A 25,174-nucleotide genomic window follows, 5' to 3' on the forward strand; every position below is an offset into this window, starting at 1 on the left:
CATAACATTATGACCACTGACAGCTCGAGTGAATAACATTGATCATCTCGTAACAATGGCTCCTGTCAGTGGAAGAAAGTGGCCTGGTGTGATGAATCACGTTTTCTTTTACATCGTGTGGATGGCTGGGTGCGTGTGCGTCGCTTACCATTTTACTTGGGCCCTATTTTTTTTGACATACTTTGGGGTCTAAAGAGGGTCTAATGCAAATGTTTTGTAGATTATTCATACAACAATGTATTAACTGTAAAGTGGCAACACACTTATGAATCTGGTAACCATGGCGTTATAGAACAGAATTTATACTTGACAGCCTGTTATTTCTTTGTTACGTAACACTGTTCAATGTCTTTTTTTAGTTTTACATAAGAAGTGATTCAGATGTTCAGACAACAGAAAAGAGTCAGAAGTATTATAATAAAATGCAGGTCAAAAATAAAACAGCAGCCTTCTCTACTGAAGCAAGAAACCATGTTAAGAAACCTTTTTCTTTCCCAAACTGTTTTATTACTTTATTCTAACAGGCATCGATTATACAGAGATGTTTTTGGTTAGTTGTTATGTTATACTGGTTAGTTATTAGTTGTGAAGAAGTGAAGAAGATGGATCACAGTGAGCTGCACTGCAGAGCAAAGCATTATGGGAGATGTAGTACATCACCGCGTTCTCTTGTTTTGATGCTTTGAGCTTTCAGAAATCTGTTTTTCCTTTACTTCATGGCATTACAGCATCATGTGACTCTGCAGCCAGGCTTAAAGTGACAATAGAGCTGCTTTAATTGAACTCAGATTTTCATGATGATCATTTCAACAAATTTAACAGTTTAAAATGAAAACTGAAAAGATTCCCTTCAACTTGAACACTGATATAAAACAATGAAGACAGAAAAAGAGGATATTATGGCAGCCTGACAGGGACAAACTTCAATGTACAGAATCTGCTGCAGTTTGGCATCAAGAAAACATGATATGAAATCAGACACAGTAATAATAACTCATGGTCCGTTTAATTAGCTTTTCCTGAAGCTTTCAAGTGCATACGTTGTTGTTTTTTCTTATAACTAAATCACTGTTTGCATGATCAAACTTTGGAAACAATATTGTAGTTGATTTTTTCCTGGAAGATCGTAAAAAGGTTTTAGAATAACTTTAATAATTTTTTGGCAAAAAGCTGCAGGTCTGTGTGTGAGACCTTTCAGATCTGTGACATACCAATCTGGGATGGACAAATGGTTCCCAACCTGGAGTTTGAGTCCCGGAAACAGTTTCCTCTATCTTTCTATATCTAAAGGGATATCTCACTTTCATAAAATGGACCCTGAAAAAAACAAACAACAAAAAAAAAGAACAAAACAAAACATGACCATTCAAATTTGACACATTTCTATAAATGTCCAGAGTAAGATCAAGGTCATTTTTTACAGGTGATTTAAAGTGGTAACAAATAAGGGCCTGTGTCCACTATTTTCTAAACAAACATTTTCAACACAAAAACTCCCTCAGTGTCAGCTGTTTTTTGTCACTGCGCTCACAGTGCTGTCAGTTGAAAATAGAAATAGTTGAACTTTTGGAACACCACCACGCTTCTCCCTCACGGACCAATTAAAATCAAGAAGGGGCGGGGCTTACTATATCAACTTTGTCAATAACAATGGCGGAGGAGAAACTAATTCTTTCGGGTTTTTTTCGAGGGTACAATTTCCAAGTGTAGAGCTGCTGCTACCAGGACATGATTCCTTTACATTGTTTTCATGTTTTCTTTCTAAATTTCCGTGAATTTCCAGCAATTTAAAGCAGACCTAGCGGTCACTACCAAGGGAAGCGGAAGTGGCGCTAGAAACATTTCGTAACCTAGCAACAGTAAGCGCCCGGTGAGAAGTGCTCTGAAATTGAGGTTGTAGTGGACACAAGCCCTAAAGCGTTGGCAGTAACTCATTAATCAGCAGTGTATGTTAACAAACTGTGGCTTTGCTATTGTAAACATGAGTTTTGACAAATTCTTGAGTGTTTGCGGATGTTTAGGTCTTTCCAGTATCCCAAGCGGGAATCAAGTAGTAAATCAGAGATAAATCTTTGGTAAAGAAACGGCAGATGTTTAGACAGACTCAGTGTGATAATATTAAGCCATATAGGATGTTGTGTTCTGGTCAGTAAAGTTCAACATGATTAAATCTGCATTCAATTCAAACTTAGTTTAATTGTTAAATGCACTCTACTAAAGGGCACTTGGTTTTTAGTTTTCAGACATTTAAGTATTTCTTACCTACAACCATGAAAAAGAATAATTTGGGCCCTGACAGTATTTGCTTCTACTTGAGTGCTGCTTCACACTATGACTAAGGCGGCCATGTTTGCTCTGAGAGCGAACACTCAAGGCTGATGACTGAAGAGTATTTTTGGCGGAGAGTTTATTCAATGAGAAACTTTAATTTGAGAGATTATCTCTAACTCTTCAAACCACCTGGTCCTCTTTAGACATCACTTCATGACTCTTTAATTATTGCTCCTTTTTAAATGTTTAAATCCTTTTCAATTTAGATATTTTGTCGTTCATTTCTGTCGTTCTGAAGTTGCTGTTAAGTTTTTGCTTCCTGCAGGAAGTTAATGAGATGCCTCTGCTGCCTGAAAGCAAAGTATGCTTTGGCATGGCAGCAGGAGTCTGTATGAGGTTTACTTTGCATCTGTTTGTCTTTTTTGTACAAGTGATGAACAATGAACCTTCTCATATCTCTGACCTTGAGGGTAGAAACTAGTTCTTCACTGGGAGCCAAGATGGCGGCCTCAACAAACCACTAAGAGTCATGAAAGAACCATCTGGAAACATTAAGGTGGAAGCAGCTGAAGTAGTGTGCTGAGCTAATGCAGGCTACATTTTAGAGTAAGGCTACAGCGATGTCCATAATAAGGCTATAGTATTAAAGCTATGATTTAGAGTAAATACTATCATTCATAATACAGTTTTCCAGCATTTAGAGCAAAAGCAAAGTGCAAAGTATCAATACCTGAATAGAGCTAATTTAGAGCCACACACACAGAGCTGGTCCATGGCGCAAAAAGTCGCCAAAACAACATCGAGGGTGAGATACCTGCAGCTGCAGTTCCTCTAACGTCCACTAGATGCTGCTGTGATAAAACTGTTCAGAAAACCGTCTACATTTTAGACCTAGATTCAGCTTCGTCGATGTGTGTGTGTGGCTCTGTGATTGTTTCACATGTTAGTAAACATGTTATTTGCATAGCTAGCATGGAAGTAGCAGAAGGAATCAATAATCAATCATCTATACTACATCATATCATTATCATTCTACTGATTGAAAGGCACAAATAGAAAAAAAAAGTGATTATAAAAAACTTGGGAGTGTTGCACATGGCATCCTGATTGGCTGACAGCTCAGTGCTGCGTTGTGATTGGCTGAAAGTCAACAGGTTGGTCACAGAGGAGTGGTCGATGTTTTTTGGTGGTATGATCCTGGAATGAGATGCGGGGGGGGGGGGCTTCAGCATTCTGGTTTGGTCTGGGGAGTGCATGGGTGGGGTGTCAGGCTTTGAAGGAGTGGTTTTAGGATTTGGGGGCAGCTTGAGGTTTAGGGGGCTCAAGGCCTCTCATTTTGAAATAAGACACCAGCTGGTTGGGAACCTCAGCGAGGACAGACTGAGCCAGAGCCGCCTGGGGAGCCTGCAGAGAGAGAGAGAGATGAGAGTGTTTATGTGGTGCACTCAGAGTTCAAAGTATTTCACGCCAGTCTTAAAGCAACAGTAAGGTCCTGATACGAACACTGAAACAGGTTTGACTTCTCCTCCTCCTCTTATCGGTCAAGTTTCTGTTTATATCCATTAGTGTTTCCTAAAGAATGACACTGTAACTGAGGCTGCGGTGGGAGTTTCTATGTGTATATTGACAATTTTTGAACATCATAAGTAGGCCTTCATTAGACAGGAGAGGTCACACAACAATATCTTACAGTAGGGACATAATATAGAGCGAGGGGAGGTTGTCCGGAAGTCAACAAAGATGGCGTCGTTCTCTCAAATAAAAATATCCAAGATAACATGATGTAATTAAAACATCTCCAGTTGTTGCAGACATATTGCCTTAAACAAACACTTAGTCTTACATCTTTGAACTGCCTGAACGGGACGAACTGGACGATGTCTCTGGCGACAGCTTCGCCCACAGTCGACCTCAGCACGCCGTCGTCTCCGTCCAGGAGCTCCATGGCCTTAAAGTCAGCCGGCCCCACCCCCACGATGATGATTGACAGCGGCAGCCGCGACGCCCTGACGATGGCGTCCCGGGTCTGGTCTAAGTCAGTGATCTCACCGTCAGTGAGGATGAGGAGGACGAAGTATTGCTGCAGAGAGACATCGACGGAGGTTTAAATGTGAGTGTGTTTTTGATTTATTTTGTGTGTCTGTTTTTGTGTTTTTTTGTGTGTGTTCTCACAGAGGCGCTGTTGGTCTGTGCAGCTGCAGCAGCGATGGAAGCGACGTGATTGATGATGGGAGAGAAGTTTGTGGGTCCGGAGAGCTTCAGCTGTGGCATCACCATCCTGTAGGCTTCAATGATCCCCTGAACACCTGAGAGACAAAGAAGGAAAGAAGTTTAAAGTAGATTAAAATATTCTTTAAATGTTGAACAGCTGAAAATATCCAGAGATAACTGGCTGAGTTAAATGTAGGGAAGTGAAAATCGTGGGATTTCCCCAAAGTTAAGGCCAAAAATCTGTCCCAGTTTGTCCATAAAAATTTTGATTTTCTTGTGATTTTTTTATAATACATGTAATTTTTTTAATAATACATTCAATAAAATTAAAAATACAGAGAAAAAAAACCCTCTCTGAGCCTGATTAATGCTGAGGCACAACCGTAAATATAATCCGACCTTAACTTGTTGTTATCATGCTCATTTAACTTGAATGATTGTCATCTGCGTTCATTATGGAAAAAGTGCAGGGATAGAAAATTTAAGTAAATGAATGCATATTTGTGTAGCAGGGCGTGATCCCTAACTTCTAGGCTAAATAGCAACATACGAGTGTGTGTGTGTGTGTGTGTGTGTGTGTGTGTGTGTGTGTGTGTGTGTTTGTACCTTGGCAGTATGGGTTGGTTGGGTTGAAGTTGAGGGCGAACTCATGGTTTGCAGCCTGTAAGATCAACAACACAACAGTTAAATACACCTGAAAATCTACAAGCTTAAACCCTAATGGCTGCTGAGGCAAGGGGGGGGGGTTATGCTAATTTCAAGCATATTTCCCTCTGTGATACCTGTGGAGTAGCTTAGCATAATTTACAGTCATGTTTCTCACACTGGTTCTCTGTGCAGGCCCTCATGCAGCCTCTGCATGAAACCACTCAGTCAACTCTGTCCCTTTAAGAAACCCCGCCCCTACAAGTCCGCTTTCTTCTGATTGGCCAGCTCTCCAAAGCCTGCTGTGACGTCACAAAGTGCAGCGTGTAGAAAAAACTGTGTGAAACCTGGCGTTCACAGCAGCCTGCAGACTGAGCTGAGAAGCCTGGGGATTACTCCAACATACTTTTACCTACAGATTTGAAACTTCACCCAAGTATAGTCTGAACATCCAAAGTTGTATATATATGTCTTAAAATGTGCAACGGCATAATACCCCCTCTCACGACAAATGATGTCACACATGAGAGAACAATAGAATCTATAGAGTACTGTGTTGTTATTGAGTGTTTAGGAAACTGACCTGGTAATCTGGAGGAAGTTTGGCACCGAAGCCGAATGCTGGGAAGAGTTTATCACTGAAACAGGAAACACAAACATTAGAAATGTTGAATGAAGAGTTCAGGATTAATGGTGAAGGATGTAAGGATTTGGGTTAAAATGTAAGGTCTATCTGGTAACATGTGGTAAAAGGTTTATTAAGTCGAGAAAATGATTAAGGATGTATTTGGGTTTTATGGTGTTGAAAATAAGTTTGAGGATGTAAATTCAGGTTTGAAGATGCGGGGTTTGGGGTGTAAAGAGTTGTTTTTTAGGGTACAAAATGTGGCATTTGTGTGTAGAAACTAGGGTTTGAGTGTAGGACGTAGGTTGAGGAGTTTATGGTGTAGGTGCCAGAGATGTGGTTTGTGGTCGTGGTTTAAGAATATGGTGTCTATTTGTGAAGGGGGAGATCATCAGGTGTAGGGTGTGTGTGTGTGTGTGTGTATACTTACGTGTCATAGTCCTGGACCACCTGACCCACAGACCAAAGAGCAGACAGGTACTGGTTCAGTCCGTCTGGACTCATGTAGTGGAGAGAGTTGGGCGAGCGAGGATCCCCATTAGAGCCGGTAAAGTCGATCCCCACCTACAAACATTCAAACACTTGTTATTTAATACTAGTTACTCAAATCAACCTGTTTATAAACTGTGTTTTTATTGGATTAAAGTAAAGCTCATAAAATGTGGCTGTGTCTATTGATGTTGACATACTGTGAAGTTGATCTGGCAGCCGCCCATCACAAAGTCCAGGAAGGAGTACTGAGTCATCATCTGCACAAACAAACACACAGGAAGGCAGTGTAAGTGTACAAACCATCAGTGCATCTATTAGTATATTAAAAGGTACATGATCAATGAAATTACAAAGAATAAGGTAATGTGGCCTCTCACCTGGCAGCTCTTCACCGAGACGACTCCAGAGTTCTTGTAGCTCTTCTTCTTCTTCTGTTTCTCGGGATGGACGCAGTCGAACTCCACCTGGAAAACACTCCAGAAGTCAAACGAGCCCACGACCCGCTGATAAAAAGATGTCAAGCGTTTCATTTTCAGCGATGAAGCTCACCGGTGAACCGTGTGCAGCTTTCTGCAGCTCCGAGACTTTAGTGGTGAAAGAGCCAATCAGATCATGAGATCCATCGCTGTCATGATCAGAGCAGTCCACCTGCAGAGGGAGGAGACGTGCGTTATATGACATGAAGCAGTGTTATTGGCTGTTTTGAATGGAGGTGGATTCTGATTGGTCGAACCTTCAGCGGTCTGTCGAGGTCGCTGCCGCAGAACGTCTGCAGAGGAACAGTGAACTTCTTCCAGGTGGGATTCAGGTTGTTCTTCACCACCTGCACACACACACAAAGCAACATCATTATCATCACCATCAGTACTATCTCACAACGGCATCATGCTGTGAATATGTATTCTACATTATATCCATTATGGTTTTTGACCTTGAAACTAATTATTTCTTGTCTGCATTAATATTCATGGCAAATCAAGCAAAAATAAAGTATGGAAATCAAAACTTGATATGCAAAAATATGCATGGAGGATTGTTTTTTTATTTAATCTTAACACATTGTCACATACTTATATCCCAGCCCACAAACATGCTCTTTTTTATTTGTGTTGTGTCAAGTCAAATCCACAAAAAACAGTAAACATGCATAAGCTACTTTGCTAACATGTTTTAATCTCACAAACAAATAAAGTAGATTTAAAACCACAAAACTTCATGTTAATTAATATTATAGCAAATTGATCCTTTGGTGCACATGAAGTGAGTTTTGCATCACTTTCTCTCAGTTTGTGAGCCATGTGAGCAGAGTTGCAGTTATGAGCGTAACCAGCAGGTGGCGACATTGCTTTACAAGACCTGATGGGACTATAAGTCCCTTTCACACATGCACTGCACTCCTGAACATTTCCCGACATTGTCCTGGTGGGCTGCATGTGTGAACACAAGCGACCGAATTTTTGACCCCGACTTTCTCCTGCAGGCCTCCTAGTAAAATGTCAGGAAGAAGACATTCTTGCCCCCGCCCCCTCCTCGTCCGACAGGGAAAATCTCCCAAAGTGAGGGACATGTGTGAAAGGGCAACTCAAGAAAATTTCGGGGGCAGACGGTGCTGAAATTTTCGGGAAAATGTCAGCAGTGCATGTGTGAAAGGGGCTTTAGTCTACTCTGGGGGAAGACGGGTTTCAACTAGGCTCCAGCCTCTATCTGTGTGTGTGTGTGTCTGTACCTCTGTTCTGTGGACCAGCTGCCACTTTCCATCATCTCCTTTTTTGGAAATCTCCAGGAACGGATCAGACTTTCCGAACGTATCCTGAACAGAGAAAAGACAACATGCTGCCATCTTCATTCACTCTTCACTTGAACTCCAGAAACCTAACCTTGTTATAATGTAAGTGTTGAAATACCCATGGATGCAGCTATAATTTAAACAAAATCAGTTCTCTAATTAAAGGATTAACAAGTTTAATAAATCCAAAATGGCCGCATAAAAACAAGTAGATGAAAACAAAGCTAAGTAGGATGAGAAGTGGAGTGGAGAAGGAGGAGGGGTGGAGTTACCTTCTTGTCGAGCTTTTTAGCCTCCAGCTCCAACTGAATGGCTCTGTTGTCCTTTATCTCCTCTGCTGAGACCTACACACACAAACACACAAGCATGTTTGCCTTCAAGTCACAACAACGTTACATAAATAAGCTTAATTATAATTATCTGATGATACAAAAAAAAAAAGTCAATGTGATACTAAGTTCAACTGAGGATATTTCCACACACACACACAGACTGTGTACTTACAGTGATGGCTCCTTTCCCTGCAGGTTTGCCTTTCTTCAGCTGCAGAGGTCTGGTTATAGTTTTACTGGAGACTATCTGAAACACACACAGACGAGGTCAGTGATCATCTCAACCCATGACTCACATCCTGTATCAGAGACAGCCGCCATTGTAAAGCACTTTAGCTAAAAGCACTGTATAATAAAATTCCATATAACTCAGAGAGTGTTCAGATTACAATCTTTGTTGCTACTTGTTGATAAAACATAATGTGAAATGATGAATCATTATCCACCACTGGCATCAGCTTCCAGCCTGCAGCATCAGTCTGACTGCCTTTTCAGCCCCATCTGACCACATGAGGGAGCTAATACGCTTTCAAACACTGAAGGGCTCCATGATATGAACAGATTGTCAAAATAAAAGGCAGTAATTTGGCAGCCTGAAGAGTTCACACACTGGGAGGTGTTTAAACTTGTGTTTCAACTGAACTAGAGACAATGAAAAAAAAATGTTTTTAACAAGTCTGGTCTGAGTTGGTGCTCTGCGTACCTGTCCCAGCGTTAGCTCCACCCCTCCTAGGTAGTCATCATCGCCCAGGTCAGTGCTCTTGTTGTCGATATCGTAAACCCCAAACTTCAAGTTCTGAACCTCCTCAAAGTGATAATCGATTCTGAGGCGCTGACTGAAGGATGGACTGGAGTTGTTGTTCAAGCGCTCGGTACGACCCATCTAGCCGAGGTACACACAGAGAGGAGGGACGTTTAACTTACATCAAATTAAAAATAACGATAAAAAGACTCCAGGGGGAGGATGAAATGTCACCTCTGCCCAGCTGTCTCCTCCCGTCTTCTGCAGCAGCACGCACAGAGGATCAGACTTTGATCCGACATCTTTGTCCAGCAGGTGAGTGCAGGAGATGCACAGCTCCACCTTAGAGACACAGTCCGCCATCTGAGGGGGGACAGAGAGAAAACTACAGATCAGGATTCAGTTCAAATTATATAATGTTCAAATTAAAAGCTTCTGGTGCGTTTGAGCGATAAACAACCGTGTTCATTGGTTAGAAAAGAGTTCAAAAATCAGGAATCGGTGATAAACTGAATACTTGTGTTTGTTGAGATACGTTAAAAGACCTCGAGGGAACAGAAACACAACATGCAGTCACTGCTTCCGTTTTATCTTCTTTGACTGTTTTAAATAACTGAAGGTAAACCGCTTTAGCAGTTTCTATACAAGAGATAAATTGACTTCTGTGTTTCGTCGATACAATAAATGATTCCGTCTTTACACCAGCGTCCCTTTTTTATCATTTATAAGTTGTTAAGAGACACTAAATGGTATAACACACCAGTATGTAGTTGTACAGTTATGAGGACATTTTTAGTGTTAATTGTGTATTATTATTATTATTATTATTATCATCATTGTGTTCATTTTTACTGTCAATTTTTTAATGGTCTTATCAAGACAGACACAAATATGATATAATGTTTTGTCTGTTCATAGCAGTATCTGCTTATGGGTGCTCACAGGAAACTTTGATAAAAACTTACATCTTCTAAAAGCTACATTATACTGGTTAGATGGTAAATGTACTGCATTTATTTAGCATCTTTACAGTCTTCCAAACAATTAAATTGCTTTATGCTACATTCCTACAAACATTCAAACTGATGGCACAGCCTTTGAGAGCAAATGTTGCGTACAGTATCTTTCCAAAGGACAGACCGGAATGACGTATTTATGGCTTATTAATGCAAAAAGTAGTGGGAACAGAGAGCATCAAACACACATTGAAAAATGAACTTTTTCTTAGCCTGCATGCTGACAGATATTGACTTTTCCAGTCACAGAAATCAAACGACAAATGCAGAGCTTTTAGCTTGGCTCGGATTAAACCACATCCAGGAACTGCAACCAACACAAATCACCCACTAAAACAAGTTCTGTAACAGCTGAGTCTTCAGAAACATCAGTTGGAGTTAAAGACAAATAGATGGAAGCTCTTTGTTACAGTCAGTTAAGATAATATTTTATGAGTGTTTTTATCTTTTCCACATGCAAAAGAGGTGGACAGTCCTCAGACAGATACTGAATAAACTGACATGTGGTCAGCCACTCTTTCTTCTGCCTAAATGTAAAACAAGTTAAATAAGACTGAAATATGTCAAAGCCTGAGGTGATGGTGAATAATGCAATTAGGATTTTGTTCCAGTAGAACCACACTATATCAGTCAAAATACATTTAATTGTTAATAAGAGGATTTGGGATACTTAAACGGTTACACACTGATAATTAGATAATATTTTTTGTTGTTATTACAGCCAGGGGAGGAAAGTAATTTAGCATGTTTTCTAAATATCTGAAAAGAAATTACAGTTCAGAACTTTACCAGCATTTTAGTTGTGGATTAAATGGTTTTATACCCGAACAAGGACAGCTTTATTGGCACACCTCAATCCAAAACACAATAACTTTCTGTCCAAAGCCAACTGTTTATTGGCATCAGTAAATACAGAGACTGTTAGCTGGCTGACCTGTAACAGTTTACTCCTCTGATTGAATGAACTGAGCGAGCACCACCTGAAGGCAACACCAGCGTAAGAGTGAATGTACTTTAACAGCTTGTAAAAACCAGCACAGTAGATACCAGTCATCTCTTTATCCGTACAGACAAACCAACAAACAAACACACACACGCACACACACATAATTGTGTCAATACAAACTGTGTAAATCACCTTATTAGAGCCGTTAAATTTAATCTACCACAGAAACTACCAATGCGGAGGGCAACTATTCACACAGTACGGAACAGGACACGACACTTTATCAGTGAGATTAAATATACCTAAAAGCACACTAACCGTTACCTGACAACTCTGTTAAACTCTTTACAAAGACTTACCGAAGCTAGAGTGTTTGTTTTTTAACCGTAGCAGAGACAGAATTCGCCCGTTGATCTCCTTTCAGCAGCTTTAGCTAACAGGGAGCGGCAGTAAGGCAGGATGTGCCCTGATTGGACAAGCAGCTAGAAAACCTCACCCTGATTGGACTAAATGACTGTCAGTCACGCCCTCTGGGACCGGACCGTCAGCGTGACGTACTACATTCTGTACATAGCAGCAACAAAAGCAAGACTTCCGACCGGACTCCTTCAGAATAAAAGCCGCGTCAACAACAAATGATTTCAAAACTATTCCTATAAACAGGAATTGACGTTATTAATCCCTATGAAGCAAGTTTCTGGCAAATGATTCATGCAGTTATAAAATCAAAGCAGCATTGAAAGGTAGTACCATGATAAAATCCAGACCAGAAATGTTTGCACATTCTATAAATGCATCAACAAGATCAAGATTAACTGTACTCTTTTAATTTACAAATTCCACCACTTGGTTGATTTTCAGCCTATTAAGAGCAGCCTTTATATTTAACAACATATACTGTATGTATAGCTCCTTTGAACAAGCCTCGTCTTAATCTGCATACCATATAATGCCATTTGTTCAATCAGCTTCCACTGAAGAAGACGGTGACATGTCATAGTAATGTTTTTTAAATTCAAGAATCAACTATCACACTCGATGTAAAACAAATTATTGAAAAGGTACATTTCTGTGCTTTTATGTTGAAGGGAAAAGAGTTAAGCCGGAAGTATTGTTGCTTAGGCAAAAGTAATCAAGGTGTGTGATAGGCCTTATGATGAGGTATACTGGGGTAATCAGAAAGGAAACAGGGACGTTTCAAAAGTTTAATTGAGACCTGAGAGCAGAAAGAAACAAGCAGAACACAAGCCAACTTCCTCACAGAGAAAAAACCGTTTCACTTTATTCGTCCTTTGCAGCAGAACCTCAGTGTCGTCAGAGAAAGCAGCAGAGCGTCACAGCACAAATGAGAAACAACAGCACAGACAGCAACACTGAAAAATACAGTCTCGAGAAAGGAAAGAGCACAAAATGTAATGACTCATTATACCTCTGTTAAATGATGTAAATCACAAAGGAGACACACACACACACACACACACACACACACACACACACACACACACACACACACACACACACACCTTTGCCTCAGCCATATTTGAATTTGTCATATCATCCTCATTCTTACATGAAACATCCATGAGAGAAAAACTGCTCGCATCTTTGGATAGACTTTTTATTCCTGCTCAACTCGGAACTGTCTCCATCATATATCAACTTTGTGCAAATCCCAAATCTGTTAGACTGAATTTTAGAAACCTCTTTCTACAATTTCAACACTATTTGGTCTTAATAATTAAATACAGCTTCAACAAAGAGCTGGAACAAGTTTACACACAATATATTGGATGCAATAGCATCAGAGAAAATAAGTTCAATAAGATGAAATGATGATAACCTTAGACCACTTATAGAGAAAATTGGATGTTATTAAATTCTAACTTACGGTCTTGTTCTATATTTCTCTTGTGAAAAAATAAATAAATATTGCTGTATCACTTCAAATAATCTAATTTCTCTAACTGCAACAGTTTAGTTCCGAAGGAGGAACAGAAGTCTTTAGTTGGAACTGAAACTCCAGGTCTGGACTGAGATGATGTACATCTCAGGCCCTTAACTAAAGCCTTGGTTAGAAAAAATGTCAAAAAAGTTTTATGAATCTATTACGTCTAAAAATTTGATAGGACATTTTTTTATACAAACAAATAAAAAGTATCAGAGGGTTGTATCTTCACTGCAACTGTAAACCTGCATTGCCCCCTATGAACAAAGCTACCATCCGACCACAAGCCATCTTTGAATGCTTACATCTGAGGGCCAATTTTTTATGATCTTAGCATTCAAATTTTCCATAGAGAGGCTAACATTTACCATCTACAGGCCACCAAGTCCCTATCAACCCTCTGAAAACTACACAACGCTACTTTCAGGCAACCAATAACAGGCCACATTCTAATATAGGCCTATACATAATACCAACTCCAGGCCAGCATCTACCAAGTAAAATGTAACCATCTTTAGGCCACAGTCTTCTTTCTTAATGCCACCATCTACATGCCATAATATACACTAAGTATATCCTGCTATATCCTTTATTTTGCTGTAAATGGGACCATAATTTACTTTATATACATGCTGTACTGAAGAAGACTTTAAACTAGCAATTGAGACCATAAAATGTTTTGTGTGTTATAAACAGTCTATGATTGAAACAACTTGATTTTAGGAGGATTAAAAGTGGTAGTGGATCTGTATCAGAGGTATTTCTGGTAGTTATTCTTAATAGAATTCATGGCATAATCTTTAGGCTACCATCTTCAGTTTACTGGTCACCAATTAGAACATTAATGCTAGCATCTTCAGGTCACCTTCCAATGACTACCATGTACTTTCTACAGCACAGCATGCATCACTAACCTTCGACAAGCTACCACCTCACTTTTTATTAATCATTTATGTAAATGAAATGTATATGTTCTGTATCATTTAAGATAATTGCAAGATACTTGATTTGGCTAACGTTGATACGTTATCATTTGTCTTGTTTTAAATGAAGCACTTTTATGTCCGTCACTCACCTGACATCCTGCCTTCTGTCTATTGATCAGTCGCACGTTGGGCAACCTGAGCAGGTGAATGATTGACACACATCTGTCCCACAGTCATCCACCCACACAGACTCACTATTCAGACTCACATCCTTTGCAGAAGCCAGGGGTTGTTTATGTCAATATATTTTCTCCACACTCCAGCTCCACAACACAGACAGAATCTTCTCCACCAACAACCATTCATCTATACAGTGATAAACATCATTTATTGAGGCCTGTTCGTCCATTTTCTTCACATGCACTTCAAATCTGCATGCACAACCAGATGAACATAGTTATCTGTGTACCTGTTTGGTGGGCAACCACTTCCTGAAAGCAGCACAAAGTCTCTCTTCAGAAAGTACCACATCCACTGACGCTCTCCGCTTGTTAGCTTCAATACTACAGTATTGTACTAAGTAACTTTATTGTAGCTTTATTTCCAATCAAATTCAAAACTTTTTAACTTTATCTTGATAGATTTTGTTATATTTAAATTATGTTAATCTATGCAGACCTCCATCTTTTCCTTTATCTGTTTTTCTTTAATCTACATGTTCAAAAGTTCAGGAGAAAAGACTTCCACATGAATTCCTTAAAATTAACTCTGAGGTCTTTTTAGTCTAACTATTCATTTTTATATACATAAACCTGATCTTTAAATCCCTGCCTCGGGATATTTGACACAAAGCTGAATTCATAAATGTTGGCACTAAGATCACAGTGAACTACGTTTATGTCCACTTGCAGTACTTTTGCTTCTACTCAATTCTTTTTGCATCATTCAGTCTGATCCGACATCTGGAGGAAGCCCAAGCTTTAGAAATAGATACAACCACTAGCTATAAACACAGTATAAGTGGGTGCAAAATAATCGCAATGTAATATATAAAATTTCAGAGAGATTGAAGGGAAAAAATTACAATTTTCAACGCAAGGGATCTAGGAGACAGGACAGGTGAAATCTGCTCAGCTGGGCTGTAAAATATGAGAGCGTTCACCGGCTTAACACAACAAAAATCTATTGTGATCGCTCAGTTAAAATTAATCATGGAAATCAAGAAATCTTTAATCCAGGTATGTGAGCCTACAGAACAGGTGTCAGCCACTGCATTCATCAAAACTAAAGATAAAGTTAAAAACTAGGCAAATATGGTAGCTTCACCTGATAAAATCTGTGGCTACGTCTCCAATAAAGAAGCACTAGTTACTTGAGGCACAACCTGGACCCTTTAACCGGATCAAAGTTTGTATTGCAATGATGCCAACATGTCTTAGTAACTCAAATAAACCCATGAATCAGATACATTTCCATCATCAGTGTAGAGGAGACAGTCAGAGAGAGCTGATTGTAGGTGAGCATCAGGAATGTCCTTTTATTAGCCAAAGCAAAGGAGACTCCACATCATGTATGGTTAATCGATCATACAAGTTTTTCACACTGACAGTAGAAACAAAGAAAATGAGCTTCAAGGTGGAAACATCCAAAACATTATCAAACATACATACAACAAAAAAACTACCAAACTAAAAACACTATAGACTTTATCTCAGCGCTCTACAGTCCAAACACGTATTTAGCATGTGCTGCGAAGAGGGAGAGGGTGGGGGGTGGCATTGTTAGAACACAGCAAGATTGAAAAATGTGACAGGAAAAAGATTCAACGGCCGAAAGACATTATTTTCAAAATAAAACATGAGTCAGCAATCTGTCCATCCAACATCCTCTACAGAGCAACAAAGCACTTCTGCAACACAGAATAGCATTAATAGTTTACTAAAGCAACAGTGTGTTGATATGAGCAACTTGATGTCAGTATCATTTCTAACATAGCAACAGAGCATTATCATTTGATCATGGAAATAAAGCTTTCATCACAAGTTTACCTTAGTACCAGAAAATGTAAAGACTTAACCGCAGGGACAGAGCAACATTTCACTGTGGTAGAAAATATTTTTTTCTACAGCATTTCACACCACAGCAACAAGGCATGTACACCAGAGCAACAGAGCATAAACAATTGATCATGGACACGTAGCTTTTTACCTTAATTTTACCAAAGCAACAAAGAATGGGAAGAAATTAGCGCAAGAACATTGCAAAAACAATTCACTGTTGTAGAAAACATTTGAAACCACAGCAGCACAGCATATTAAGCGCATACAGCAGCAATGTTTGTCATCATCATCATGTAAACACAGCAACAAAACAGATGTTCAGTGTTCAACTCTGGGCATGTCTTGACAAAAAGCTGCATTGGAAACATGGTAAGAAAGAACCAAAATCCAGCCTATCACCATCATCATCGTCATCATCATCATCATCATCATCATCGTCATCATCATCAGTTTGTGCTATCAGAGTTAGTGGAGAAGCTGCAGAAAAGAGTCAAAGTTTTCCTACTGGACAGCATATGGGGGCAGGGCTTACCTACAAATAATATACACAAGGGGAGGAGTTTAAGAACTGACCGACAGTCAGTGATCATGACGTGAATGAAGTGTTAAATTGAGCCGCTTGCAGTTGAGTTTAAGTCCAGATTCAGGTTTGGTTAATTGCCGGCTTTGTTTCTCCTGGAGGGTTTGATCCAGGTACGCTAATGTCTTTTATGTACAGTTGGTCTTTCTTGGGCGGGGCTTTAACCCAGGCTTATCTTGACCTTGCGTGCTCCAATAGGTCGGTCATTGAGGTCCATTACAGCAGCAGTGGCCTCCTCGTGGTTCTGGAAGGCCACCATTGCCTCACCAGTTGGCAGGCCTTTCTCACTGAACTGTAGGCATACTGAGCCTGGCAGGACCTGGTAACCATAAAAGAAGTCCATAATCTCGTCAACTGTTACAGTGAACGGCATGTTCTGCAGCTTTACAATTGTTGGGCCAGAGGCACCGCGTTGACCATTGGGATTGTTAGATCCTCCAGGGGTCGGCTGGTTACGGAGACCATCAGCTCCCGGAGTGAACACCGGCTGTCCACCAGTAGCCCCACCTCCTGGACGTCCTTGGTTGTTGTTAGCCCCTCCCCCTCGGTTCTGTCCTCCTCCACCTCCTTTTCTGTTCGGATTGTCAAAGGGCACCAATCCTCTCAGTCCATCCTGGCCAAATGGAGCTCCTCCTGCTACTCCAGGCCGAAAGCCTGGTGGTTCCAATATTGGAGCTCCAGGAAGACCAGCAACAAGTGGAGGAGCCACTCCCAGATTTACATCCCCCAACCCTCCTGCCAGAGGAGGAAGAGGAGGGGGGCCTGCAAGTCCATTTCCTGGGGCTGAGAATGGAGTCACAAAGGGGGCACTGTTGAGATTTCCCATGGTGTTTCTGAGAAAGTTAAACTCCTCCCCACTAATCCCTGCGAATGGGTTGATCTGTGGTTGCTGGGGACTTGGCTGGGCCTGCTGGTGCTGGTTCTGATTTTGGTTCATCTGGTTCTGGTTGCGTTGACCCCTCTTGTTCTGGGGAGGAGGATTCCTCTCAATTTCTTTCATCTGCTCAAAGGTCACAAGGTGGACAAAGGCATCTCGGCCATTGAGTTTTTGGCGGTGCAGTCTTTCAGCTTTGCGGGCGTCTTCCTCTGTCCGTAGCTGGAAGATAGCCTGACCTAACCCATTGCCATGGCTATCTGTCAGAACTTTTAGGGTGTCTTCGTAAAGCCCCACACCCTCCAAGAAGGCACGGACATCCTTCTTGGATACATTGTAGGGTATGTTCGTGATGTGGGCACAATTTCTGGGAGACTTTAAGCCATCCTGATTCTTGCCATCACCCTGTGCTGCTTCACGTTTGCGAATTGTGTCAATCTTTTCAAGCATTCCCTTCCGGCTTATTGGATGGACCTGGATGAAGCGAGTGCCCATGTACTGCATGTGTGCACCCAGAGCAGTCTTGTAGTCCTGTTCCGTTTTGAACTCAAGGAAGCCCTCTCCTGTGGCTCGTCCATTGGGCCCGTAAGCAATGTAGATGCTGTCCTCTATCATGGCCAAATTGTTGAAGAACTCTTTTATCTGTTTCTTGTCTGCCTCATAGGGAAGGCCCTTCAGGTAGACACAGAACTCTTGCCGGTGGGGAGATCTTGACCTTCCTTGCTGATCCCTGCCACCTGCCCCTGACCCAGCAATACCACGACGATGCTGCTGGTCTAGTTGATCATTATTGGATTTGCTGCTGTTGTGAATGGCAAGGCCTGTCACACTGTCATTGAGGCTGGCCCATTGCCGCTCTGAGCTTGGGGTGATCTCGATAAACCTTTGGCCCATCATGCCACCTCCGCGCTTTACAGCTTCAAAGCTTTCCTGGGGTGAGAAGAACTTGACCATGGCCCTGCCAGTAGGCCGTCCCTGCCCATCCCTCATAAGGCGAACCCCATCCACCCCGAGACCCCGGAAAAAAGCCCTGACCTCAACCTCTGAGCAGGAGAATGGGAGGTTCTGCAGAAGGACAAACAACTCATCAGGATTGGCTGCTCCTGCTCCACCAGCTGCGGCAGCAGCAGCAGCCTTCATATGGGCCTGGAGGCCAAGAGATGCCAGGGGGTTGAGGGGGTTGAATAGCATAGGGTTGGGGGTACCAAGAGGAAGGCCAGAGCCTAGTCCTGCTGGTGGAGGTAAGGAGGGGTTGAAGGGAGGCATGGAAGACATGTGTTGGAGATGGGACATAGGAGGCACTGGAGGTCCCTGGGACAAGGGGGAAACAGTGGGGACAGGGGGAAGGGAGGACACTGGAGGAGGAACAGGAATGTTAGGCAGTGTAGGCATGGGGGGCATGGAAGGCATGCTAGGAAGTGGAGGGATGGGGGGAGGTCCTGCATTGAGTGATGCCAGAGCTGTGGTGATTGTGGGGGCTGAGCTGTAGCTGTTGGGGAAGCAAGGCACCACACTAGTCACTGCCTTGTTGCTTGGTGGCTCGTGAGATGAACTTGCTGCTGTAACTGAGGCAGGGGTGTTACTGAAACCCTGATTTCCATGACCACCACTTCTCCCCCCTGCCCCTTGCTGTACTGTGGGTATGGGGGCGGCAGCTTGACGGTTAGCATTTCCTGCTGCAGGTGCAGATGTCTCGACAGCACCTGCCCCAGCCTCAAATCTTCGTCGGCTGAGTTCAATCATGTTCTGCATTTCAGTCTTACTGCTAAGCAACAGCGAAACTTTGGAACCCTTAATGGACCCGCCTGTACGCATCATCCCCAGCCGAGCATCCTCATCAGTGGCAAAGACGATGAAGGCCTCGCCATGCTCACCGCCCACAATGTGCACTCCCCCGTCAGGGATGGTAAGGCCAGAGAAGAAGTGTCTGATGTCCATGGTGCCGGCCACTATGGGCAGACCCTGCAGCCTGATGACTACCGCCATACTGACTGTTAAACAACAGCCCTACAACCTGGGGAGAAAGCAACACTTCCATCAGATGAAGAGCAGAAAGAGGGCGACCAGTGGTTTCCAGATGTTTTCTCAGGCAATCAGATTTGATTTCAGAGGGAAATAAAGACTGACCCAACAATTCCTTAAGAATAACCAGAAACAACTTTTAAAACTTTGTGCGCCTTTTTTGGGGTCCTGACATTTGGAAACCAGTGGTGTTTTGAATGAGTTTAGGGAAAGGGGTTAAAAACATTGCAGGAAATTTGGAAAATCTAAGACTGAAACACTTATTAACCATCTGCAGCTTTTAAACAACTCTGATCATCTTGTTCAGTTTTTGGAAAATTATGAGATCATGCTGAAAGTCGGATTTTATGTTCGACACCGACAGAAGCCATCTTAAGGATTAATACAGCTCCACCGTTATTTTTTTCAAATGCTGCAAAGGAAATACAAGACAAGGAATAAAGAAATGGCTCTATTTTAAACCAACTGTATGTATATAGAAGCGGGTGGCAAATTAAAGGAAAAACCAACCACAACTCCATTTGGTGCTTATGATTGTTGTGGATAGCGCTGCCTAAGACGCTGGTCAAAAAATCTGCCATAGGGGTTCTACTGGGTTGAAATATGATGACTTTGAAGCATGAAGGGCATTGTCATCCTAGAGAGACCATACCCATCTTAATAGAAATTAAATTTTTCATCAAAAGATAAATGAGATCATTCAGAACAACTTGATATAGGTTTTCAGTGACCCTTCTGCTAAGGGGGCAATTGAATCCAAACAATGCCAGCAAAATAGCTTGACAGAGCTACCAGATCTCCACAGTGTTCGGGTCAAGCATTCAGGTTTTTCCTTTAATCTGTCACCTGCTGTATATGCACACACGCACATCCACACAACCATAAACACACACAGCATTGTAATATGTGTTTCACATTTTTCATTCATTTTGAAGGCTGACCAAGATTTTGCTAGCTAGCTAAGTGTACCAGTTTTCAATTTATAAAAGCAGGCATGCATTAGAGGCAGGTCACATATTCTTAATCCCCCAAGAGAAGTCTAAAAGATTTATAGACAATTCACACTGTTTTTCGAATTTGCTCAGCTCATGTTTTAGTTTGAGGTTGAGGACATTTTACCTAGTGTTTGTGTTTTATACTGTGATCCCTTCCCAACAGTATCTGAAACCAATTCAAAAGCAAAAACCCTGTTTTTTTGTAACTTGAAACATGAGATTTTGAATGACACCATGTCACACAACCCAATTTGACTGAAGATTTCTGAAGACTAAATCTCACCAGCGTATCAGCCCCTGCATGTAGAAATTCTTTAAAGTAACCATTGCCATTGTCTACCATGCAGTACAGAGAAATCAAATAAATCCTTAATGAAGCTCATGCAACTTGCAACTCACCAAAGCAACTAAGCTGTGTGTATAGTTTCCCTGTTAAACAGACAGAGGAGTTCTGCAGGACACTGAGACCTGGTGAAAGGGTCAGAAAACATGGAAATTCATGGATGGAATTCAACCTCAAAGTCAAACAGACTTATAGTGAGATTAACATTTGCTTCACGTGCCCGACATGTGTTGGTGTTTTCAGCAGTCAGCAGCTTATACTTCATGATGTCATTAAATGGCTCTTATTCAGATTCAAAGTGTAGCATATTCAAAATGCATTGGGTTATGTATGATTCTGCAGAACTACTAAAAGGTTGTGTTTACCCTCAATGCAGAAAAACAAGACTAAACTTAAGAATCTTAACAACCACTAGAGACTTTCATGACCAAAGTTGGAAACTTGCACCAAATTCTAAACTACACTCAAACTTTCCTCAAAACAAGTAAAATAGTAAACTGAAAATAGGTCATGCTGAGCTACAAACAGCCAGTAACCAACAAGCAACGAACCAACAACACCCTGCAAAAACCAAGAAGAAACCCAGGGGCAATTTGGCAACCAGCAACAACACAAAGGTGTCAGGTACAGTCCTGCAGCTGCCTGAATTCTCAGGCAGCACCAAATCAGAAGGCAAAACTTCAGCAACTGTTGAGCACAAGCAAACAAGCAAAATGTCAACCAGTAGATCTGCATTACATTGTCAACAAAACATTAGCATGTTTACAAGAGCAACAGCAGTAACTTATCAACCAGAGCAAAAAGAGCAACGTCGTCAACATTTTAACAAAAGCAATTTCAGATGAAAACAAGAGCAGCATTCGCATCATGTCAACCAGCACAACATTAGCATTACATCAACCAGAGCAACATTAGCATTAGGAAAACCAGAGCAACATCAGCAACTGATTGCCAGCACAGCACCAAAGATAGCAGCTGATCAGAAGAGGAAGCAAACAGAAGTGAGGCGTAGAGAAACATTTTAGCTAACACTGATAAGCACATGTCCTACTTAGCAACAGGTGGTGGAGCAATGCTCGCTGTTTCCACAATCCTCTGATTCACGAATACCTCTGGATCCTCGGACACATTCAGCTTTCTCCAACAAACCCTGATACAAGACTGTTAGAGCCTGAACTAGAGCCTGACCGACATGGGTTGTCGAGACGAAGAATGATACCAATTTTAGAGGGGAAAATTCACTGAAACGGGGATAATAACCAATATTGAGGGTGTCATGGTGCATTTTTGAGCAGGAATAAAAATAGACCCCGTTAAGATGGATTGTGCAGCAATTCTGCAACTACGTGACTATGTACAGGTAATCAGAAGGCTGATTTCTTAAATGATGTACTTTATTAAAGAATACTTTACATTATGTACCAATTCTTGTGCAGACCCCCCGCTGCTAATCGGTCTTTCTCTGCAACATGTTCTGCAGACAGTGCTAAATGTATAGTATGTATGGAATCAGCGCGCGCTAAGCCAAACAAACTCCCGCGTCCCAAGCATTGTTTACGTTATTATTTATAATGTAAAAAAGCAGCATTTAAAAAAAACATACCCCGATAGGCCCATATCTGTCTAATAATATCGGCTGGCTGATATATTGGTCAGGCTCTAAAACTATATCATAAACTCACCTAACTCTGTTAACACATTTCAGTCACTCTGCAGCTCCTAAAAAGTAACAATACATTACTTTTTAAAGTCTTGAGTGTTGGGCGTGAGGCTGCTACCTACAGCTCTCCAAAGCAAAAAACATTAGTAGCATAAATATAATCATTAATAATTCCAGTGCTGAACTTCAGCACAACAAATCCCACCAACACGGCCATATGATTGGCAGTCACCTCATGCCTATTCAAGAAAGACATTTTTCAGGACTTTCAACCAGGACATCTGCCACTCGTTTCTTCTCAGTGACAACCTGCATGAAACATCATAAACAGCAAGAGGGTGAAACAAGAAGAAAGAACATCGACAGTAAATAATTTGTCCAAGACAACCAGAGTATCCAAAGTGTAGGTAAAAGGTTCAACGGAAGCTGCAATTTGCACTCACAAAAAACAAGAACACAAAATCCAGCTGAAAGGAGACACAAAATATCCATCTCAAAACAGGCAGAAAACCAGAAAGCAACCTTTTGCATAGCAAGTATTCAGCAAAATTCAGCATTAAAGAGCAAATCATTGCCTTGATTTAAAGCTGGAATTCATAACTGGCCACAAGTTTTTGTCAACCTCAAAACACAGCAAAAAGAAGGAACTGAACACAAAGAGAAGACCACCCATGGACCTTATAACAGAAATACAACTTTAGAACAAAGATGAGAGAATCTCTTCACAGCCAACCTGGAGGTTAAATCTCAAAACACAGCAATGAGACAGGATCTGACATGACCAGTCTTTCCCGTACAATGTTAAACCTTTAACTATAACCTTTAACTAACTGTGTGACCCAAACCATATTTCATCTCCTTCTCCACTGACGTACAGACCTCCACTGACCAGCAGAGGACAAAAGCAGAATCAACTAACTAGTTCACTATTTTCCTTTGCAACACAGATTTTTATTGTACAGCTCATACAACAATACTACCAAAGTAGTTTGTTTTTAACTACTGCAAGGGATGTACTGGGCCAAACCTACTAAAAGATAAAAATAAAAATGTCACTATAAGCTGTACTTTTTTGTAGGCTGACATATTACACAAGTACTGATTCGTCTGCATATTTTAATACATTACATCAATCAGAAGGACTCTTGTGGTCATAATGAAACCAGCCTCCAATGTTTTGAAATGCATAACTTGATTTATTATCTTCAAACAACTCCCTTTTGCAACAGTGCAGCTCTGTCTGTAATGGTTTTGTGATAGTTAAATTAGGGTACTGTTAGGATCATTTTCATAACAAGGCTTGTGTTTAAATTTTAAACACCCGTTTTGCAGATTATATTACTAAAAAGGGCTTATTCGGTAATTCCAAAAACACAACCTGAAATCCAAGACCTGTCTCCATGGCAACTGCTCATCTTGAACCACCTTCTACCTGCTTATTACTGAATATCAGCAGTTAATGATGTTTGAGCGTGTGACGTCCTGGTCCGGGGCGTGGCTTTCCGTTATGGTCTGCAGTGGGCAGCAACCGCGGTGTAACTGACAAAAACTGAGCCAAACATAAAAACACTCTAGGACTAGACCTAACACACCTCCTCCTGATCAGTTTATACAGTTATGAGATTAGCCCAAAATGAGAAGTACATGCAAACGTTTTGTTGTATAGTTATCTAGGAGTAGCTGGCAGCTAAGCAACGTATGTTACAAGTCACAATTTTAAAACGGCCTGCCTGACCGTTTTAAACAAGAAGCCGTTGTATCAATTATGTTATTAGACATGCAACATTGCGCCTCTAAAGTGAGGTCCAAACAGTCCCAGCTAACTAGCTAGACCCCACCAAAAACAATGAATGTAGCTTAGCCTAGCTATGTGAGCAGGCTAACGATTCATTAGCCACCTAGCTGGTTGTGAGCCCTGCTTTGTGTGTGTGTGTGTGTTGAAGCGGAGAAACGAGCAGGATGCGCACTTTTAGCGGCTCCTGTCTCGCTTTGCTCCCGGTGTAAGTGCGTCACTGAGCGGCCTGCCGCTGCTGGGTTCTTACCGAGAAATTTCAACAAACACTGTGAGGTTTAACTCATGAACGAAGCTCTTCTTCTCTCCCCTTCTCTCTGCAGGTTGCAACGGCACGAAATGTCGGCAGTAAACACCGCGATACCAGACGTGATCACGCGATACTGAGATTTTCCCTGACGTCAGAGTAACAACGCCCCCTACCAGATGAACAGCGTAACACATTTCATGGACATAGAAAATAAAAATGAGTATATAAATATAAATATTAAGAAACTGGATAATATTAAAGGTTTCACTTAATAAATCTGGTGTAAACTCTCACCAGAAGCACAGAGGCTGTGAGAGAGCAGATTATAACCTTGATTTTGTCCCTCCAGGAACCCCCAACCAGGTTTATCTGAGGACATTTGACCTCATAGAACACCTAATCTAATCTAATCTAATCTAATCTAATCTGTGTGTTCTGTTTAATGTAATTTGATATACTATACTTATCACACTAATAATGAATGATTGCAATCACTTATTGTATAAATTGTATAAATTAAAACTGGGAGGTCTCTTTCCCTCTAACTGCATTTCTTGCATAGGTTTTTATTGGATTTTTATAGTTAAATTGTATTCTTTAACATTTATGAAACTTATGTTTTCTTAAAATAGTGTTTTTTAAGTGTGGTTTGGTTTGGTCT

At 41.2% G+C, this 25,174-nt stretch overlaps 2 protein-coding genes across 4 annotated transcripts; both read right to left on the minus strand.

The window, feature by feature from the left end:
• Window positions 1-495: 495 nt before the first annotated feature.
• On the minus strand, window positions 496-24,603 carry cpne1 (copine I). Of its 2 annotated transcripts, none has more exons than XM_069679067.1 (16): window positions 24,514-24,603; window positions 9,339-9,467; window positions 9,066-9,245; window positions 8,535-8,609; window positions 8,303-8,374; window positions 7,971-8,054; window positions 6,978-7,067; window positions 6,794-6,892; window positions 6,622-6,708; window positions 6,442-6,501; window positions 6,183-6,316; window positions 5,711-5,765; window positions 5,089-5,143; window positions 4,444-4,577; window positions 4,115-4,351; window positions 496-3,675 (listed from the first exon to the last, which is right to left on the minus strand). In XM_069679067.1, exons 2-16 carry the CDS (start codon window positions 9,465-9,467, stop codon window positions 3,559-3,561), a joined length of 1,608 nt encoding a protein of 535 aa, XP_069535168.1. In that variant the 5' UTR covers window positions 24,514-24,603; the 3' UTR covers window positions 496-3,558. The 2 variants fall into 2 exon arrangements, with proteins under 2 accessions (XP_069535168.1, XP_069535167.1); XM_069679066.1 differs by lacking the exon at window positions 24,514-24,603 and adding an exon at window positions 11,426-11,501.
• On the minus strand, window positions 15,448-24,602 carry rbm12 (RNA binding motif protein 12). Of its 2 annotated transcripts, XM_069679065.1 has the most exons (3): window positions 24,514-24,573; window positions 20,868-20,936; window positions 15,448-19,465 (listed from the first exon to the last, which is right to left on the minus strand). In XM_069679065.1, the coding sequence occupies exon 3, from the start codon at window positions 19,435-19,437 to the stop codon at window positions 16,738-16,740; it is 2,700 nt and encodes an 899-aa protein (XP_069535166.1). In that variant the 5' UTR covers window positions 19,438-19,465; window positions 20,868-20,936; window positions 24,514-24,573; the 3' UTR covers window positions 15,448-16,737. The 2 variants fall into 2 exon arrangements, with proteins under 2 accessions (XP_069535166.1, XP_069535165.1); XM_069679064.1 differs by lacking the exon at window positions 20,868-20,936 and having other exon boundaries at window positions 24,514-24,602.
• Window positions 24,604-25,174: the final 571 nt, after the last annotated feature.

This window comes from Semicossyphus pulcher, unplaced genomic scaffold, assembly GCF_022749685.1.
Source record: "Semicossyphus pulcher isolate SPU_LCO1_2020_fin unplaced genomic scaffold, fSemPul1.0.p SCAF_3, whole genome shotgun sequence".
NCBI classification, from domain to species: domain Eukaryota; kingdom Metazoa; phylum Chordata; class Actinopteri; order Labriformes; family Labridae; genus Semicossyphus; species Semicossyphus pulcher.

What these genes read in the sequence shown, in the direction of transcription:
- cpne1 (XM_069679067.1), bottom strand. Translation starts at nt 9,467, where the DNA reads ATGGCGGACTGTGTCTCTAAGGTGGAGCTGTGCATCTCCTGCACTCAC. An exon ending in CAGGGAAAGGAGCCATCACT is followed by an intron (nt 8,375 to 8,534) that starts GTAAGTACACAG and finishes TTGTGTGTGTAG; the next exon opens with GTCTCAGCAGAGGAGATAAA. An exon ending in AAGCTGCACACGGTTCACCG is followed by an intron (nt 6,709 to 6,793) that starts GTGAGCTTCATC and finishes AGTGTTTTCCAG; the next exon opens with GTGGAGTTCGACTGCGTCCA.
- rbm12 (XM_069679064.1), bottom strand. Translation starts at nt 19,437, where the DNA reads ATGGCGGTAGTCATCAGGCTGCAGGGTCTGCCCATAGTGGCCGGCACC.